The 19,618-nt window shown below is 44.7% G+C and overlaps 1 protein-coding gene across 1 annotated transcript in view; it reads left to right on the forward strand.

Moving 5' to 3' along the window:
• Positions 1–19,618, forward strand: part of ZMYND8 (zinc finger MYND-type containing 8) — a 135,730-nt gene that overhangs the window by 52,840 nt on the left and 63,272 nt on the right. The window contains exons 6-11 of the mRNA XM_007938335.2: positions 2,303–2,395; positions 3,736–3,823; positions 7,051–7,106; positions 9,828–9,905; positions 11,175–11,290; positions 18,851–19,332. Coding sequence (XP_007936526.1) covers positions 2,303–2,395; positions 3,736–3,823; positions 7,051–7,106; positions 9,828–9,905; positions 11,175–11,290; positions 18,851–19,332 — 913 coding nt within the window. The remainder of the gene's footprint in view (positions 1–2,302; positions 2,396–3,735; positions 3,824–7,050; positions 7,107–9,827; positions 9,906–11,174; positions 11,291–18,850; positions 19,333–19,618) is intronic.

Raw genomic sequence — 19,618 nt, forward strand, 5'->3', positions numbered from 1 at the left:
ATATTCAAATTCAGTCATTTGAAAATGAAGCATAAGGTGCTAGGATGTTCAGTTAATTTCTTTCTTTCTTTTTTTTCCCCATCCCCTAGTTTATTTTTTTAAAGCAAGCAGTCTGTGTCCCGAAGGGCTCAGATGACTACAAATGGCAGCCCATTCAGAGTCGGGAAATGATAGATAGTAGAAGGTTGGTGGGAATTTAAAAATCTGGTTGTCAAGTGGAACATCATACCCCATTGGGTAAGAGGGAGCTCTGTGTTCCTTCCCATGGGAGCTGGTCGATTCCATTTCAAGGGCAGCTGAGCACCACCCAGTTTCTTTATAGCTGGTCTGATGTTGGACCTGCAGGTAAAAAGTCAAGCAGTGAAATTCCCAGAGCGGGTGAGAATTTGCTTTCTTCTTTCAGGTTTGAAATGAGACTTGATGAATAGCCTTTGCCCCTTGAAATCCCTATGTGAACAAAGGCCGCCACACTCTGCTGGCAAGTTGTGCGCTACTACCACCGCACAGACACGTGGTTTGTGTATTTAATGTGCCAGTTTTCAGGAAGAGTGCAGTAAAATCTCTTGTTTGAAAAATTACCAGTCTATTACAACGGTATAGCCAATATTTTATGACATGTTTCCTATAGAATTTAAAGAAACCCGAGGGTGGGGTGCTCTTTTCCAATTTGTACAAAAACACTTTCCCATTTGTGAAATAGCAGAGTTTGCTAAGTCAAGCGAATAGGCAGAAAGGTAGGACTTCGGGACTTTAGCAAATAAGCAGCTTTTATTGTGAGTTCTGAAATTTAATCTGAGAGCATGCCAGTTGGTAGTTGCTGAATTGGGAACCTGAGGCTTTCTTTAACAAAACAAGCTCAGTTGATGACAGCCCAGAGTGGTTACCTCAGTTTGGTTTTTTTTTTGCTTTGCTCTGAGTCATTTTTATGTCGAATGACAAAGAATCAATTCCTGCTTTTCATGGACTAAATTGTATCTACTTAACACTGTTTACAAAAAGAATAGAGTCATGTAGACCTGTTAGCATTATAGAATTAGAAACCCCAAAAGAGAAAGAAAGCATTAACTTCTTATATTAATTGTTTGATGGAAAATTGGGCAGAAAGTTGAAGATTTTGTTTAAATGCCTTTAACAGTGGCCAAACTTCCATTCTGGATACAAGAAGGCTCAGATGACCATAAACGGGTAACTGTTCAGGTGTCTTACTTGAGTAGAATTTGGCATCTAATTAACTTTTGTCGCTTTTTCAATGATAAGTAAACACTATGCTCCACAAACTGGGCCTTGCATTTTGAGGTGCTTTAAGTAGGGCATAAGAAAGTGATGACAAACTTACACAGTCCCTGTTTTGAAGGTGATTTGGCTTCTTGAAAGGAGGAGAAAAATCTCACTGTCTAAATTTTTTCCTTATGTAAAATATCTGTTGGCACTCAAAACAAACAAACAAACAAAACAAACCCAATTCCAACTTACAGTGACCCTATAGAACAGAGTAGAACTACCTCATAGGGTTTCTAAGGCTGTAAGTCTTTATGGAAGCAGACTGCCACATCTTTCTCCTGTAGAGTGGTTGATGGGTTCAAACCACTGACCTTTGGGTTAGCAGCCAAGCACTTAACCACTGTGCCACCAGGGCTGCTTCATTGATACTCACAGGAACTTTTAAGTGGTGTGTGGGCTCTAACCGTTGTAACCACACCTCAACCATAGTCACTTTTGACTATGGGTGGTTGCAGTACATACAGGAGCCTTGTTCAGAGTTCAGATCTAAAGTGGCAGAGAGTGTGCCCTTGTCATTCTTAATACAGAAGAGGATAGGACCTGTTACTTGGCTTATGTTGAAAATGAAACCAGTAAAATCAAAACACAGCTGGGCCTGTGATTCTCCATGAGTAGGCAGAATTAGAAGGTGGACCAGTTTTGAGGTCCCCAGTGATATTCTTTGTGGAACCCTTTGTTGTTGTTGTTAGGTGCCGTCCAGTTGATTATTGGTTCACAGTGAGCAACCCCATGTAACTGAGTAGAAAGAACAGCCTCATAGGGTTTTGAAGGCTGTAATCATTGCAGATCACCAGGTCTTTCTCTTGCAGAGCAGCTGGTGGGCTTGGACTGCCAACCATTTGGTTTGCAGCAGAGTGCTTAGACACACTACGCCACCAGGGCTCCTTGTGGAACCTTTTAGAACCGTATTATCTGAAAAGCAGTCTCCATGTATTTTGAAGGCCCTTAGTTGGTACTACGAGCTTGGCCTTCCCTATAATGATGAGTCTGTGTCTTTGTATGTGCTTCTTTTCTTTTATAGACAGATGCATTCCAGAAGCCCGTTCCATTGGAACAGCATCCTGACTACGCCGAATACATCTTTCATCCTATGGACCTTTGTACATTGGAAAAGGTTGGCCTCCTCAAAGAACCTCAGCCTTGTAGCCCACACTTGTCGAGATGACTTACAATCCCACCTTACTTTCTGTGCCCCATCTAGATGATTTCTCTACAATTTCCCGTTCATTTGTATTCAGATGGAAGAACTCTTGATCCTGCTTGGATCCTGTGACCTCTCCTTTGTAACATTCTTCCAAGGATTGCAACGGAGTGTTGCAATCCAATGATTAGCTGCAGATAGGGCTTCTGCAAGTGACTTAAAAGTCAGAGCTTCTCAGAATTGATGATTTGATTGATTTGAGCCTTCCTCCTTCTCTTTCTCTTGGAAGTACTAATGAGAGCACCAGGAAGGAAGAAAAGGGAAGGAAATGTCTGAGAAACCTCCTGCTTAGCAGTAAAGATGTGGCTTCTTAGAACTTGACTTACTTATTCTACTAGTGAGAATATTTCTTCAATGCTGGAGGTGTTTTTAAAAGTCTATGTGAAGATTCCATGCTTAAAATCACACTTGTAACACTTTGGATTGTATACATGCTTCTGGTGCTAATTTTCACACCAGGAAAATCCCCCCAAAATCCAAACCTACTGCCCTTGAGTTGATTCCGACTCATTGCCATCCCCACTGGGTTTCCGAGGCTGTAAATCTTTATGGAGGTAGATAGTCTCATCGTCCTCCCATGGAGCAGCTGGCTGGTTTGAACTGCTGACCTTCTGGTTAGCAGCCAAATGCCTTACCCACTAAGCCACCAGGACTCCTTATTGTTCACACCAGCTCCAAAATATGGGCAATAAAAAAACGTTGATGGGGAGGAAGCATTGCTTCATATTGTTTGCACTAATTCCCACATGCACTGGGAAATTGCACATGCCCTCATGATAGAGTGGAAAGAAGGAGACATTGAAATGAGAAAATATTGGAATCCTAGTTTATATCTTAGGAGCTTTGGGACTTTGTATTAAGTTCCTTAACATTACTATGTCTCAGGTTCCCTATCTGTTAAATGGGCATGATACTAACCACTTTACTGAGTTCTCACAAAGCTTGTAGGAGACAGGGCACGTAATAATAAATAATACACATAAATGGATAAATTACCCTCGTTCATCAGAGGAGCTGTTTGATAAAAGATAGCTGCTGTGTGATGAGAAAATTCCAGTGAGTGTGACAAATTCAATGAATGCATTTTTATAGGGTGATAGATCTCAAATACAATGCCTCCTTGGGAAATGAGGAAAAGAACATTAATTAATTTGGCAAATGCCTGCTAAGAAAATTGCGTGGGGACCCAGGTGTTAGCGAGTGTGGCTCGCGTAGACTCACTGGTGATTGTGCTCCGTGGCTTTTCTCTCCAGAACGCTAAAAAGAGAATGTACGGTTGCACAGAAGCCTTCCTGGCCGACGCCAAGTGGATTCTGCACAACTGCATCATTTATAACGGGGGTGAGTGGCACCGCGGGCTCCTGGGGGAGAAAATGTGCTGTGTGTGCTGCCTGCCCTCCCCCCTTCCTCACAAACCAGACACTTCATCCTCGCATCAGGGCCAAGGTGGCTGGCGTGTGTGTCGGGGGCAAGTTGTCTATGTGCGTGTTTGGTGGACCTGATGTCCAGAGTGGCTTGCACTTCTCTGTGGTGCTGCTGTCGTTTTTAAAAAATATCTTTCAAGAGTGGCTGTTTCATTGACGTACAATGACGTGCACAGATTTTAAGTGTACTTCTGATGAATTGGACAAACGTGTCAGCACCTATGTCATCCCCACCTCCGATACGATAGAGAATGTTTCCATCGACATACTGTGCTTCTCTGTGCCCCTGTCCAGTAAATTTACCAAAAGCAATTACTGTTCTGTTCTCTGTCCCTAAAGATTAGCTTTGCATATTCTGGAATTTCATGTAAGTGGAGTCCTAGGGAGTGCACTCTTGTGTCTGACTGCCTTTATCAGTGTAATATTTTGGAATTCATCCATGGTGTTGTGTGTATTAGTAGTTTTTTTTTTTCCCTCTTATTGCTGACTGGCGTTTCATTTGCTTATCTGCTCATCTGTTGGTGGACCTTAGAGTTGTTTCCATCTTTTGGCTATTATGAAATAAAGTTTCTGTGAATATTCTTGTACATGTCTTTGTGTGGACGTATGTTTTCATTGTTCTTGCGTATATACCTAGGAGTGGAGTTGCTGTATAGTATAACATTAGGTATATGTTTAACTTTGTAAGAAATTTGCCAAAGTAGTTGTACCATTTTAGTTGTTCCTCATCCTTGTCAACACTTGGTATTGTTGATCTTTTAAATTACAACCATCCTTGAAGGTGTGAAATAGTGTGCTGTAGTGGTTTTAATTTGCATTTCCCTAATGACTAAAGGAGCTCTGGTGGCATAGTGCCTAAGGCATTTGACTGCTAACCAGAAGGCTGGTGGTTCAAACCCACCAGCCACTCCTTGGAAAGAAGATTGGGCAATCTATTTGCGTAGTGATACCGCTTCGGGAAACCCAAGGAGGGGTCGCTATGAGTTGGATCCAACTCAACAGCAGTGTTTGGTGTTTTTTTTTTTTCCCCCCCTAATGACTAATGATGTTGAGTGTCTATTTTTTCTTCAGCATAGAATCTATTCACATTTTTTTGCTCATTTAAAAAAATTGAACTGTTACTGCTTTTATTATTAGAGTTGTTAGGAGACATCCTTACATTCTGTCAGTTATATTTTTGAGTGCTTAGAAAATGGAGCCTTGTAGATAGACTGGCGCTGATTTTCCATTCTAAGCTCGGGCATATTCCCTACTTTCCCCCAGCCCTGTTTGTCTGCCTCTGGCCAGGTAGCTCTTTACGGCTGTTTCTCTGGCCCCAGATGCTATCATATGCAGTTCTCTCTGCTGGAACACTTTTATCTTCTTTGCCTTGATGACTTCCCCTTATCCTTCAGTCTCAGCCTCTCAGTCATCTGAGACACTGTCCATGACATCCTCAGACCATGAGAGGTGTTCTTGTCTGGGGCTCTCATGTCCCTGTACCTTCCCAGGGCAGCCCTTGTCACACTTTCTGGATGGTACTGTTATTTATTTGTTTAAATTGTTTACCAGGATGTGAGCTCTCTGAGGGCAGACTCCATATCTTGTTCCCTGCATATCCCTGGGCTCTAGTATCAGTGAAGGAACCCTGGTGACACACTGGTGAAGTGCTTGGGTGTTAACTGGAAGGTCGATGGTATGAACCCACTGGCTTCTCCATGGGAGAAAGATTTGGCAGTTTGCATCCGTAAAGATTTGTGGCCTTGGAAATGAAACCCTATGGGGCGGTTCTACTCTGTCCTGTACGGTAGCTATGACTCAAAGTTGAGTTGATGGCAATGGTTAATGGTTAGCATAGATGAACGGGGAGTGGATGGATGTCTGCTTTAAGCAGACCTTTTGCATTGTTAACTGAGTAGCTGTGATGGGGAAAGTGGGGAAAGACGGAAAGGCACTGCATAGTAAGCCAGGTCTTTATTCCTGTGGAGCGCGTGGTGGTAGTGTGATTAATCACTGAGCCACCAGGGCTCCTTGTGAATTTTTGTAAACAAAAAACAAACCTAACTCACTGCCATTGAGTCGGATCCAACTCATAGCGACCCCTCCTTGGGTTTCTGAGGCAGTATCACTATGGAAGTAGATTGCCCAGTCTTCCTCCCAAGGAGTAGCTGGTGGGTTTGAACCACTGGCCTTCTGGTTAGCAGTCAGATGCCTTAGGCACTATGCCACCAGAGCTCCTATGAATTTTTGTAGGCATTGTAAATTCAAATACATAGAAAGGCCTATCAGATCATATAAACTGAGTGGATCAGAAAGAAAAACAGCAGCACATGCCAACATGGCTGCTGGCCTGGGGACTGCTGGGAACTTCGAGAGGAGGGAGAACTCTTGTCTGGCTTGGAGGGGCTACCCCTGCAGCTTCAAGGTTTGGTGGATACAGAGCTGTCGGCCCTTCTGAGTTTTCAAAACAAGCTAGAAATGGAGAGTTTTTTGGTTTTGTTTATGTTTTAAATGTGAAATTTTTTTTTTTGTGAACAAATTGACCATTTCTGAAAACACCCTATCAAGTTCAAAGAAAACATCTTGTCTTCTGGTTGAATGCAAAGGGTGAGGGATTTAGAGTTTGACCTGGAGCCAGATCCTTAGCTCATTAACTCACTGATCTCATGAGCACTCCTTTCATCCTTGGCTTAGTCATCAATTAAATGGGAACGTTGATACCTGTTTCCTAATAGGACTTTGTGAGGCGTTAACGTGAACATATATTTGGAAGCACCAGGTTCGGGAGAACTACTTAGTTAAATGTCTTGCTTCCTTTATGCCCTTCTTGGGTTGTGCTTTGAGACTGGGGGTAGAATAAGGCTCCCTTCGGATATAAAAGCATTTTTCAAATATTAGTCTGTGAACTATTGGGTAATACTGGGAAACCCACACAAATTGTTCGGTTTCAGAAAAGATGCCATTGAGGCCCCAAAGATTGGTTGACTTTCATGGGAGAAGTAATATAATTTGGACTGGTATTAAAAGCCAGGAACTTCTGGTTTTCAGCCTTTTCAAACTTAATCCTGGGGGAAAAGCAAGTTAAAAGGTTGTTAGTGGAAGTCAGGCCAAGGCAAATGTTCCAGTGCTTCTGTTTGAACTAATCCCGTTTTCTCATTTCTTCAGGAAATCACAAATTGACGCAAATAGCAAAAGTCGTCATCAAAATCTGTGAACATGAGGTATGTGTTCTCCACTGAACTGTGTCCTCTTCAGAGTGATGGTTGGAGAGGCTGAAGGCTCCACTTGAAGAATTGCCCAGTGGGTGGCTCTGGGAATCTTTGTGGCATAGTCAGCATCCCCATTCTTTTAAGGAAAGCATGAACCAGAGGACCCTAATATGTTATAAAACACATTCGCCTCTGCCGTGAGCTAAAGGAGATGCAAACAGAATGTAACTTTTAATTCTTCAGCCTATATGTCTTTATCAGGCACTAGGCATTGTGAGTTTTCTTGGTAACATAGAGTGAGCTCCTAACTTCTGACCTCTGCCCCACAGTCTGTGGCACTGAGCCGGATCCCTTTCAGTCCTGTTGCAGAAGAGGTTTGGATTTTGACATTATTTTGAGGGAGAGGCCTTAGCTGCTTCTCAGAGAGCAGTCCAAGTTGTTGTTGGTCCCTGAGAGTCTATCTTGCAAATATCCACGGTTTTGTTGGTACGGATGGAATGCATGTACTGGACATGGATGCCCTGGGGCTCTGTGGTGTGGGGCAGGGCTGGAGGCAGAAATTATATAAAACCCTGTTGTAAGAGTGAGAAACCGAGGCACAATGGTCTTCACCCTGTTAGTGCATTTCCTTTCATTTTTTTATTCCCTCAGGGTTGTTAAAGAAAATCCTTCAATATTATTGGAATGTGTCCATCTCTCATCCCCTACCCCACCTCAGTCTGTGGTTTTATAGTACACTTTTTTGCCACTTAGTCTGTTTTGAATATTTGAATGATTAGACAAGAATAACAGTATTTCATGACTATTTAGCATTCCTATGTACAATGCATGAATATTTATTTAACTAAGCCCCATTGTCATCAGGCAGTATGCAATTTTGCCAACATATTAATTAACACTCTATCTCAGTGCTCATTGCCGATACCCGTAGTGTAATTTTTAGAAATGCAGTGACCAGGTCAGAGGCTATAAACATTGAAGAGGTAGATTCAAGTAGCTAGTGCCTAATTGTTTTCTAGAAGATCTGTAGCAGTTCATACACTGCGTGTAGCAGATTCTCTGTGCTTTTCTGGTGTTGGAAGCCCATTTATATATTCATTTGTCGAGATAGCCAGTCTTAAAAATAATTATTGAGCACTTACCAGGTGTTTGCACATTGCATGATGACAGGAGATAAAAAGAAAATGACTGATGATGATGGGAAGACAATAGCAGTTAACAGTATAGTGGTGAAGTGAGTGGGCTTCAGACCCAGACTGCCAGGGTTCAAATCCTGGCACTACCACTTGGCCTCTGTGAGACCTTGGGCAGGTCACTCGACTTCTTGGGGCCTCATTCTTTCTCTGTAAAACGGGGATGACAGCAATGTCACCTCACAGGGTGGTTATGAGGTTTAAATGAATTAAAACCCATGGAACATTTAGAATGATAATGGCATACTCGGAAACCAAACACAACCTAACCCACTGCCGTCGAGTCAATTCTAACTCATAGTGACCCTATCGGGCAGAGTGGAACTGCCTCATAGGGTTTTTAAGGCTGTAAATCATTACAGGAGCAGACTGCCTCATCTTTGTCCTCTGGAGCGGCTGGTGGCTTTGAACTGCTGACCTTTTGGTTAGCAGCCAGATGCCTTAACCAGATCTCCTTGAGTATACCCAATAAATGTTAATTGTTGCAGTGATTACCATATCCCTATTTGAAAGGCTTTGTATTTATGATGATTTTTACAATAGCTCTAGGTGCTGTCTGTCATCCCCATTAGATAGATGAGGAAATGAAGGCCCAGAGGAGAGAAGCCACCAAAGGTTACAGAGCTAGTCAGTGGCAGAGTATGAATACATGTCTGAGAAAGAGCTTCTAGGGCCCTTGTCTGGAATTTACTTTCTCAAGAAGGGAGAAGGACAAGCAAGTAAGTCTACATATAAATGCATATAAATAAGTTATGGGATTTTCAGAGTCGCCAGTGGAAATAAAATAGAGTGACATGGAATTAATTAACTGTTCTAGACAGTATGACTAGAGATATATTGAGAAGGGTGAATGGAAGCCAGAGGTCCTGAAATGGATCGATGGTGGTGGAGCTCAGACAAGATGAGGTCAGACAGGTGAGCCTTGAAAACTCTGATGAGGTGTTTGGATTTCATTGCTCATATAACAAAAGGTTTCTCAGCCTCATCACTTTAGACATTTTGGGGTGGGGTGGGGGTGGGTTAGGGACTGTCACGTGCATTATAGGCAGTTTAGCGCCATCTGTGGCCTCTAACTATTAGATGCCAATAGGACCAACACACCCCCCCTCCAGCTATGACAACCCACAGTGTCTCCAGATGTCCTTAGGGTGGGGGTAGGATAAAGAAATGCCCCAGGAGAGAACCTGCTGGTGTGATGGGAAGTCCCTGGAAGCTTTTAACCAAGAGAATGACAAGATCAGATTTATGTGTATTAAAGATGGCTCTTGTTGCTTTGTGGAGCGTGAACCACCGTGGGGGCAAGAGTGGAAGCCGTGTTCTGTGTTGGGGAGGCAGCTGTTCCATTGGTCCAGGGGAGAGATAGCAGCTTGGACTAGGGTTGAAATAGGGAATGGTGGGAGCAGTTGGCGTCATCTCCTAGATGTTTTCCCACTAAGCAACTTTGCTTAGCTCATTTTATCAGTCCATGAAGCATTTCTTGAGGGCCTCCAGCATGTACAACCCGTACGATGGCAAGTTCTAACGTCTTTCTGCTTTCCAGATGAATGAAATTGAAGTGTGTCCAGAATGTTATCTTGCTGCTTGCCAAAAACGAGATAACTGGTTTTGTGAGCCTTGTGTAAGTTGGACTTCCTTTCTTTACTTTGTTTTCTCAACTCTGTGCCTCTGACGACTACCCCATGGCAACCTTCACCAGGTGGCTTGATTAGGTGAAAGTTTGGGTGAAGTTTTTAAATCATTCTTTTTTCCCCCTAATAAAATTATGGCAAAATGAACATAATCCAGGTAGGATAAACCTCTTGGGCTGAAAATGCGTGTGCCAGAGATAGCATCATGATTTACTGGGCTTATTAAGCCTGAGCAGACTGCAGGATGTTGGGCAAAAGGGAGCTCATCAAGAGAGTGGGAATGAGATGTGGCAAAGCTGTATAGATAACGAGACGCGTGTTGCATGAGTGTGCCAGTTTCAAGTTGTGTTAGGTCTATTTTAAGGGGTTTGGAAATGCCTTCCTGGATTAACCCTATGGTCTCTGCAAGACGTGGTTCGTGGAAGCCAGAAAGTCAGTCTGGTTTCCCCCATGGGTCTACAGTTTGCAGACTGGTGTTCTGCAGAGAGCAGTGCTTATTTGGGTAGGCTGGTGTATGTGTGTGGGGATAGGGAGGTGGGAAGGGTAGCTAAGGCAAATAAAGTTGAGAATCAAAACATAGTTTATATCTCTTTCTGCCTTTGGAGATTAACACTAGATTAATAAAGGCTCTAAGTAGCCTTTGATCAAGAATAAAACCAGTTGCCATTGAGTTGATTCTGACCCATGGTGACCTGTGTGGCAGAGTAGAACTGCCCTTCACACGGTTTTCAGTGGTTCCTTTCCGGGAAGTAGGTTGTCATGGCTTTCTGCAGAGGTGTCTCTGGGCGGGTTGGCACTTCTAACAGTTTGGTTAGGAGCTGAGTGCATTAACTGTTTATACCGCCCAGGGACTCCTGATCAACCATAAGGGTTGCTAACATGAACCCTTACTATATGCTTGGCACAGTGCACATCGAATCCTGAAACTTCACAGAGGATGTAGGTATAGTTGTGTCCATGTTGCACAGAAAGGTGGACTGTCTTGCTGCTGGGCACCCAGGTAATAAATGGCGAGACAGAGGCAGGATTCAAGCCTGCTTTATGTCTCAACTCATTTTTTCTTGATTTCAGTGTTTAACCCCAGGCTGCCCACACACATTCAGTGGGACTCCAATCGCAGAGACCCAGCTTGAAACTTGTCTCTTTCCACATGTGGTCTGTGTCACGTCTGCCTGTGTTATCTTCACATCCCAGGCTTGAAGCATGTATCTTGCTAGCAAATATATATATAAAATTTTTTTTTCTTTTTCTTTTCCTAGAGCAATCCGCATCCTTTGGTCTGGGCAAAACTGAAGGGCTTTCCATTCTGGCCTGCAAAAGCTCTGAGGGATAAAGATGGGCAGGTTGATGCTCGTTTCTTTGGACAACATGACAGGTGGGAGTTGAAAACAGGCTTTTTGAATGGTAGCTTTAACGGAAACCTTTGATACTGTCCTTGAATAGGATAAGGGGTGGAGGGTGTGTCTGTTATTTTGTTTATTGTCATACTACCCACCACTGATCTTGTAGTTTAAAAGTCCTGCCCTGTGCTGTGCTAAGCCAGATAATGTGAGGGCTTCAGTTTGTTCAGGCAGGTTAGGAAAGGGCTTTGCTTCCCTGCTTCTGTTGAGGAGACAAACTGGCGTTGGGATGGGCTCAGTGGCCTTAGGAGGTGCTTCTGTTCTGTTTCGGCTTTTCTGGAGTCAGTGAAGCTGCCACAATGCAAGTTGCTTTCCACAGTAATGGTTTCAGGGATCAGAAGTCCTTGTCAGTGAATGAGTCTGTTACCATTGTGCTGGGTGGTCCGTTCCCTCCTAGTCCCTTTGCCCTGAAGCTAACCCCCCTTCCCGGCTTCTCTGCACTCCCCTTCCCCTCTGCTCATGGCAAAGTGAGTTACTCCACCTTATAGCTGTTCCCTCTAGAGTGGAGGCCCCTGTTGGCTTGAGCACAACAGGTAGATGGAGATGAGTGGCAGATACTGTCTTTGTTCTCTTAGCAAGTCACGTTGTGATTAAATGTGGCAAAAACCCTTTCAGAGCCCTACCAAGAAGTTTGAGAAAAGTATGTTAGTATGTCGGGGAGAATATGTAAAAATACATATACTACAAATCACACATGCACATAGAGACAAATTAGAGTCTTGTATACTTTCACGGAGCTCTGGTGGTGTAGTACCTAAGGCATTTGACTGCTAACCAGAGGGCTAGTGGTTCAAACCCACCAACCGCTCCTTGGAAGGAAGACTGGGCAATCTGCTTCTATAGAGATATGGCCTCGGGAACCCAAGGAGGGGTCACTGTGAGTCAGGACTGACTGGACAGCAGGTGGGTTTTATACTGAAAATCACACACACGGGAAAATCATAGTCTTGTATAGTTTTAAGCAAGACCAGAATCTGAAATACTGCTCTCTTTGTGAAGTTTTGCTTGTCATCTTGCAAGTCCAAGGGAATTGTGAATTCCAGAATAATCTGCAGAAGTGTTTACTAGGAACCCTGGTGGTCCACTGTCAGAGGCTAAATGAGAAATGCGTTGTGATGGTAGTGGCTTTGTAGAAGGTACTGTACTGTATTTGATTTCAGTCACTTTTGTTGGAAAGCTTTCTCAAATTAATTCATTCTTTCATTCACAAATAGGTATGTAGTACCTGTTGTGTGCCAGGCTGTGTGCTAGATGCTGGGGATACAGGAGAGAGCTAGGCAGATCCTGTGTCTACAGGCTTGAAGGCTGCGTCCTAGAGGAGAGGTTGGATGAAATAAATAGACAAGTAGGTGAGATACTTTCAGATCTGGAGGGAATGGTGGGGCAGGTGTGAAGATCTGGGATGAGGTACCAGCAAGAGCAGGGACTGGGGGAGGGAAGGGCTGAGTGTGTTCAGGAGAAGCAGGGGGTACATTCTGAGTCAAATGGAGTAATGGGAGGAAAGGTGTAGGAGATGGGGCTAGAGCGGTGAGCAGGGGCCAATCAATCATATGGGCTATGGACAGGAGTCTGGTGGTGATTTGAAGAGCAGCAGAGTGGCCATGGCAGGTTGTAGGTACATCATCTTGCCTGTTCATTAGAGCAGGACATGCGCTAATTATCTCAAAGGTTTAGGATTATTCTTACTCTCTAGTATGACATGGGAGCTCTGGTAGTATAGTGCCTAAGGCAGTTGACTGCTCACCAGAAGGCTGGCGGTTCAAACCCACCAGCCATTGCTCAGAAGGAAGGTTGGGCAATCTACTTTTGTACTGACACCGCCTTGGAAACCCAGGGGAGGGGGGTCTCTATGAGTCAGGCCCAACTCTACTGCACGTAACAACAACAGTATGACACAGTGTAGAGATACCCTTAGGAAAAAGGTGGGGGAGAGCAGCACTTGGCCCCTTGCACCAAATATTCCCAGGCCGTGGAGTCAGTGACCTGCTGTCACAGTCCTGGCCTCTGCATGGAACATGGCTCAGGGGGCATGAAGAAGCACAGTACATTGGCTTTGCTAGGGCTCGTCCGGGCCCTGTGTTCCACCTTGCAGGTTTAGTGCTTGGTTCTGGGTTAGAGCTGTCGGGGAAGCTGAGCCCCTCCTGTATGTTTGTGGAAGAGAAAGCAGCGTGAGTCGTGCTCTGCCACCTCCCGGGGCACGTTAGTGGCAACCCTCCAGATATTCCGGACCCCACCCAGTGTGTATGGTCTCCTACCCGCTGTGTGAAACCCCAAGTTGTTGGGTTTGTGTTGGGTGAGGGCGTTCTGAAGCACATTCCACAGCAGTGGAGGAAGGACATGGTGGAATTCTAGGAATGTTGTCCTTGTCTTGGGTTGTCTTTGGGTTGGAAGTCATTGACAGCTTTGGGCAAGCTCTCATCGGAGAGCATCTAGGGTTTCCCACAGACATTCTCAAAGCAGGGTGGGGCTAAGGCCTGGGAACAAAGTGGAGGCTTAAGGGAGACAGCAAGAGGTGTAATACGATGGTCCCTTTGTCAGGGACTCCACTTGGGTTGTAGAGCCAAACATGTAAGTGAAATAGGTCAGAACAGCCAACCAAGAACCATAGATCTTGCACGGTGCATTGTCAAGTAAATCAGAAAGCTGCCAGGGGCCAGGGAGGCTCTTGACAAATCAGTGTCACGTGCATATCCTTTAAAAGATCCTGCTTTTGTTGCTTTATTTCATAGACACACACACAGTACTGCATAAGAATATGGGAGGTGTTCTCTCAAGTGCCTGCAGATCTGAAAAAAGTGGAGACCGAATGCTTACTGTCCACCCGGGCTGTTTTAGGGGCTTTTTGTGTATTACCTTGTTTAATTCTACAACCCTGTGGAAGAAATGCCTTTTATTCCCATTTTACTGATAAGACAACTGAGGCACAGATTGGCTATTTCCTTGCCCAAGCCACACAGCCAGGAAGTAGCCACATTGGGATTAGAACCCAGACAGAGCTGAGTCCAGAGCTCAGGCTTTTAAATGTGGTTCTGTTCTAGTTCTCTGCGCGTTAGATACTGTGGCCCCCTAGAGGCTTTAGACTGTGATGCACATATAATTTCCATTGAAATATTTTCTGGGCCTGCTTTAAAGGAAAAGGCGTATTTTACTGTCCAGAAATCTCCTACCAAACACCTCCACTTGGCATCTGAGAACCTGTGAAGGAGTGAAGGCCCTGATGCAGACACAGGTGGGGGACAGATGGCCACAGTGACAATGACCAACTGGCAAAACCAAATCCAAGCTCACTGCCATCAATATTCCGACTCATAGGAACCCCCTGGGTTTCCAAGGCTGTAAGTGTTCTTGGAAGTAGATTGCCACATCTTCCTTCTGTAGGAGCTGCTGGTAGGTTCAAGCTGCTGACCTAGTTAGCAGCCAGATGCCTTGTCCACTGTACCACCAGAGCTCCTTGGGCACTGGCTTATGTGCCTTTTATTTAGTGCCCTTGACACCTACCTCCTCCCCTGGCCCCACACTTGGCTGCTGACAGTTGAATCTGGCTTAGAGGAGTGGAGTCACTTGTCCACGGGCAGCCCTGGGGGTCTGCACATCTCACGCTCGTCTTGTCTAGCCTAGACTCGGGGCCACCCAGCCTCACACACAGTGTCGTGTAGACTCTTACCCCTGAAGGCGTTTGGCTGCCGTTGAGCTCCTGTGCCGTCTGCCTGGAGATACGATTCTTCATGTCTCAACAGAGTGGCAGCAGCAAGTTGGAATGCGTGAGAACCTGGTAATTTCAAGCACACTGAGAAACAGTAGATATTTTGGGGAGCATTTACCCTCAGTTTAAGGAGCCCTTGTGGCGCAGTGATTAAGTGCTTGGCTGCTAACCGAAAGTTTGGCAATTTAAACCCACCCAACGGCTCCAGGCAAGGAAAGACCTGGTGGCCTGCTCCTTTAAAGATTATAGCCTAGGAAATCCTATGGGGCAGATCTGCTCTGCACCTGGGGTTATTGTGAGTTCAAATTGACCTGAGGACACCCAACGACAACAGCAGTTTTAGTGTCTTGATGCCTTGTCCCAGGGCTGCAGGGGATTAGGCCACGTTTTAAACTCTGTTCTGTGGACACCCTTTATTTCCTCTGGACCATTTTCTTTTAAAAATGCGCGTTAGATACTGTCATGGATTGAGTTATGTCTTCAGAAATGTGTGTCAGGTTGGCTGGGCCATGATTCTCAGTGTTTTGGTAGTTATTTAATGATACGATTACTCCTCATGATATCAGCCAGTCAGTTGTCAGCTGTTGTTGTTAGGTGCCACTGAGTCGGACCTGACTTATAGCGACCCCTCCTTGGGTTTCCAAGGCAGCGTCACTACGGAAGTAGATTGCCCAACCTTCTTTCTGAGGAGTGGCTGGTGGGTTTGAACCGCCAGCCTTCTGGTTAGCAGTCAGGTGCTTTAGGCATTACGCTACCAGAGCTCCCAGTGGTCAGCTAGTCAATTGTATTTCTGTTACAATGGCAGTAGGTAAGTATGACAGATGCCAGCTATTAAAACTTGGATAAAATTTCACAAAAGTACAAATACTATATATGAAATACTTAGAACAAATGTGTGCTGAGAGACCTAAGTTGCCCTGTGATTTCCAGGGAGAGGGAGAAGGGGACTCACTGCTTAGAGGGCCCTGAGCTTCTGTTAAAGATGATGGGACATTTGGAAATGATACTGGTGATGTTTGAACAAGGTGAACATAAATAATGTTATTTAATTGTACATGTAAAAAATGTCGGAATGGGAAATGTTTTGTAACATTTTTTACAATAATAAACAAAACATGGGTAAAAAATTTTAAAAAGTCCATAATTTTTTCTTCTCTTGAAACATTGGAGGACATGGCAATGCCAGGCTCCGATCCCTGAGTGGCTGCTTTTGGTAGCAACAAAGATGTTGCCTTTACACTGTGCACAGATTTTCTACCTCACCACAGTTGCCTTTGCTCTCTCTATACTGTTTTGACTTATTGCCTGTAAAATTCAAGAAGCTTCCCTGGAAAAACCCATCCTTCTGTCTTGGTCATCCATTGCTGCTGTCATAGAAATACCACAAGGGGTGGCTTGAGCAGACAGAAGTTTATTCTCTCCCAGTTCAGGAAGCCGGAAGTCCAAATTCAGGGCACAAGCTCTAGGGGGAAGCACTCTCTCTTTGTCAACTCTGGGGGAAGATCCTTGTCTCCTTTGAACACCCATGGGCCCAGCGCTCCTTGGAGATCGCCATGTGTCTTGACTTCCATCTGGATTTAGGAGGTTCTCAAGGAGCTCTGGTGGCATAATGCTTAAGGCATTTGACTGCTAACCAGAAGGTTGGCGGTTCAGACCCGTCACCCACTCTGAGGAAGGAAGACTAGGCAATCTATTTCCGTAAACATTTACCGCCTTGGAAACCCAAAGGGGGTCGCTGTGAGTTGGAATTGACTTGATGGCAGTGAGTGAGGAGGTTCTCAGCACAGGGACCCTGGGTCCAAAGCCTGTGCTCCGGTCCCAGCTTTCCTTCTTGGTGGTACTGAGATCTTTCTCTTTCTGCTTGTTCTTATCCCTTTAATCTCTGGTACAGTAAAAAGGGATACAGACCGCACCCCAGGGAAGCTCCTCTAGCAAAGTATTGTAGCCCACCCAAATCCTGCCTCATTAACATAACAAACATAACCTAATCCTCGTTGTTATTGTTATGTGCTGTCCAGTCAGCCCCGACTCATAGCGACCCCTCCTTGGGTTTCCGAGGCAGTATCACTACGGAAGTAGGATTGCCCAACCTTCCTTCCGAGGAGTGGCTGGTGGGTTTGAACCGCCAGCCTTCTGGTTAGCAGTCAAGTGCTTTAGCCACTATGCTACCAGAGCTCCCTAATCCTCATTAAGAAAGGTAACCTAATTGTGCCTCATTATAACAACTTAAAGGAGTTAGGATCAAGACACCACAAATAGAGGATAATTACATCAGATCACAACATGGGGTTGATTACATCATTACATTACTGCCACATCACATCATTATATAACTACAAAACCACTGAGAATCATGGCCTTGCCAAGTTGACACATTTTTTTGTGGACACATTTCTGTCCATGACATCCTCCGATTACCAGCTATAGTCTGCCTTCAGGCTCAGAAAATGTATGTGGTGACTCAGTTGTGTCCAGGAGTTTCCTGTATGGGCCCTGGTGCTCCCATCTCCTAGGCAGAGTCCCTGGGCTGCTAGTTCCAGAGAACCAGCCACTGGCAGTTTTAATTTCTTGGGTGTCTGTGGAGCCTGTTGGGAGATGAGGATTTGAAGGTAGGAAGATTGAACTGACCTGGAATGTCAGGTGGAAGGTGTACACCCCGAGGCTGAAGGGCCGTTGCTTCTCCCCACACCTAGTTTAATAGGGAAGCATGTCATGCTGTTTTATTTTACATTGTTGTTGTTGGCCCTGACTCACGGTGACCCCATATACGACAGAACGAAATGCTGTCCGGTCCTGGACCACCCTCATCCTGTTAGGTTATAGATCAAGCCGTTGTGATCTGTAGAGATACCATTGACTGATTTTTGCAATAGACTGTTAGGATTTTCTCCCTAGACCGTCTTAGTCTGGAAGCCCCACTGAAACTTGTTCAGCATCAGCGTGCAAGCCTCACTGAGGGATGAGTGGTGGCTGCACCTGAGATGCATTACCTGGGACTCGAACCCTGGTCTCTAGTGTGGAAGGAGAAAAGCCTACTGCTGATCACCACTGCATCCTAAGTTACGTTAAAAACAATTTTTCAGTTTTTTTAAAAATTATGCTGGTTACATAACAGTTTTTCAGTTCTGATGCCTTGCTGAGTGGTTGACCTTGGTAGCTGGGCACCATCTAGTTCTTCTGGTCTCCCGGGGTCATGAAGGCTGAAAGGAGAGGGGCGGAGAGTTTCTTGGCCTAATCAGGGCCATGAAATCAAATGTGCGTGAACTAGTGAATGTAAAACAAACCTGTTTTGCACAAAACAGTTTTTATATATTTATTGGCCAGTTAACAATCAGAAGGGCTGATTTTTGTTTTTGGTTATTTTTGACATGAATTACCTCACATTCAAAAATAAGCACCTCTTTTAAAGCTTTTAGGGTTTTGAGAGTTTGCTTCTAGTCATCCCAGTGAGAAATGAGGCATCTTAATCTGTGTGCAGATCTGTGAGGTGTGATCTGTGCTCCAGTGACATGGCTATCTGTTGACTGCCTCTTACCAATCCATAGTGGAAGGGAGCTGCTATTTATTTATTTTTAGTGGATTAAAGTGACTTAAGTCTTATTGAACTTTTCAGAGTTTTAGCTAAGTTTTGTTGTTTGTGTTCTGATGTTATAATAGAATATGTCTGTTAAGTCGATCATTTAGTAACCACTCAAACCAAGTCATTGAAAAAAAAAAAATGAAGTATTTAAGAATCTTGCCAAAAATATGAGGCTAATTTGGTTTGCATGAATTACAAACAGTCTTGGAAATTACCAAAGTTGACTTAAACTCTTTCCTTTTGCACTTCTAGGGCTTGGGTTCCAATAAATAATTGCTACCTCATGTCCAAAGAAATTCCTTTTTCTGTGAAAAAGACTAAAAGCATCTTTAACAGTGCAATGCAAGAGATGGAGGTTTATGTGGAGAACATCCGCAGGAAGTTTGGAGTTTTTAATTATTCTCCGTTCCGGACACCCTACACGCCCAACAGTCAGTACCAAATGCTGCTTGATCCCACCAACCCCAGTGCTGGCACCGCCAAGATTGACAAGCAGGAAAAGGTCAAGCTCAACTTTGACATGACAGCATCTCCCAAGATCCTGATGAACAAGCCTATGCTGAGTGGGGCCACGGGCCGCAGGATTTCCTTGTCGGACATGCCACGCTCTCCTATGAGTACGAACTCTTCCGTGCATACGGGCTCCGACGTGGAGCAGGATGCAGAGAAGAAGGCGACTTCGAGCCATTTCAGTGCCAGCGAGGAGTCCATGGACTTCCTTGATAAGAGCACAGGTCAGTCCTGCGTAGGGTAGAGTAGAGGAAGCCACTGGGACATGTGTGGTTTCCATCAGTGCCAGGCCTGTTGGGGCCAAGTGGGTGATCTTAACAGTGGTCAAATGAACTTAATGGGGCGGGAACACATTTTAAATGAGTTAACCAGAGAGGATCCATGCTGTTAGGGGAACAGAAAATGAGAAAAGTGTTCCCAAAAGGCAAACTGGAGGTCATTTCTGAAAGTAGACAGAGAGGCCAGAAATCCTTCAGGCCTTCTGGGTTCATCATACCAACTTCCCACAGC

The sequence above is a fragment of the Orycteropus afer genome, unplaced genomic scaffold (assembly GCF_000298275.1).
Source record: "Orycteropus afer afer isolate SDZICR_OR568_19922 unplaced genomic scaffold, OryAfe1.0 scaffold00049, whole genome shotgun sequence".
In the NCBI taxonomy this organism is placed as follows: Eukaryota; Metazoa; Chordata; class Mammalia; order Tubulidentata; family Orycteropodidae; genus Orycteropus; species Orycteropus afer.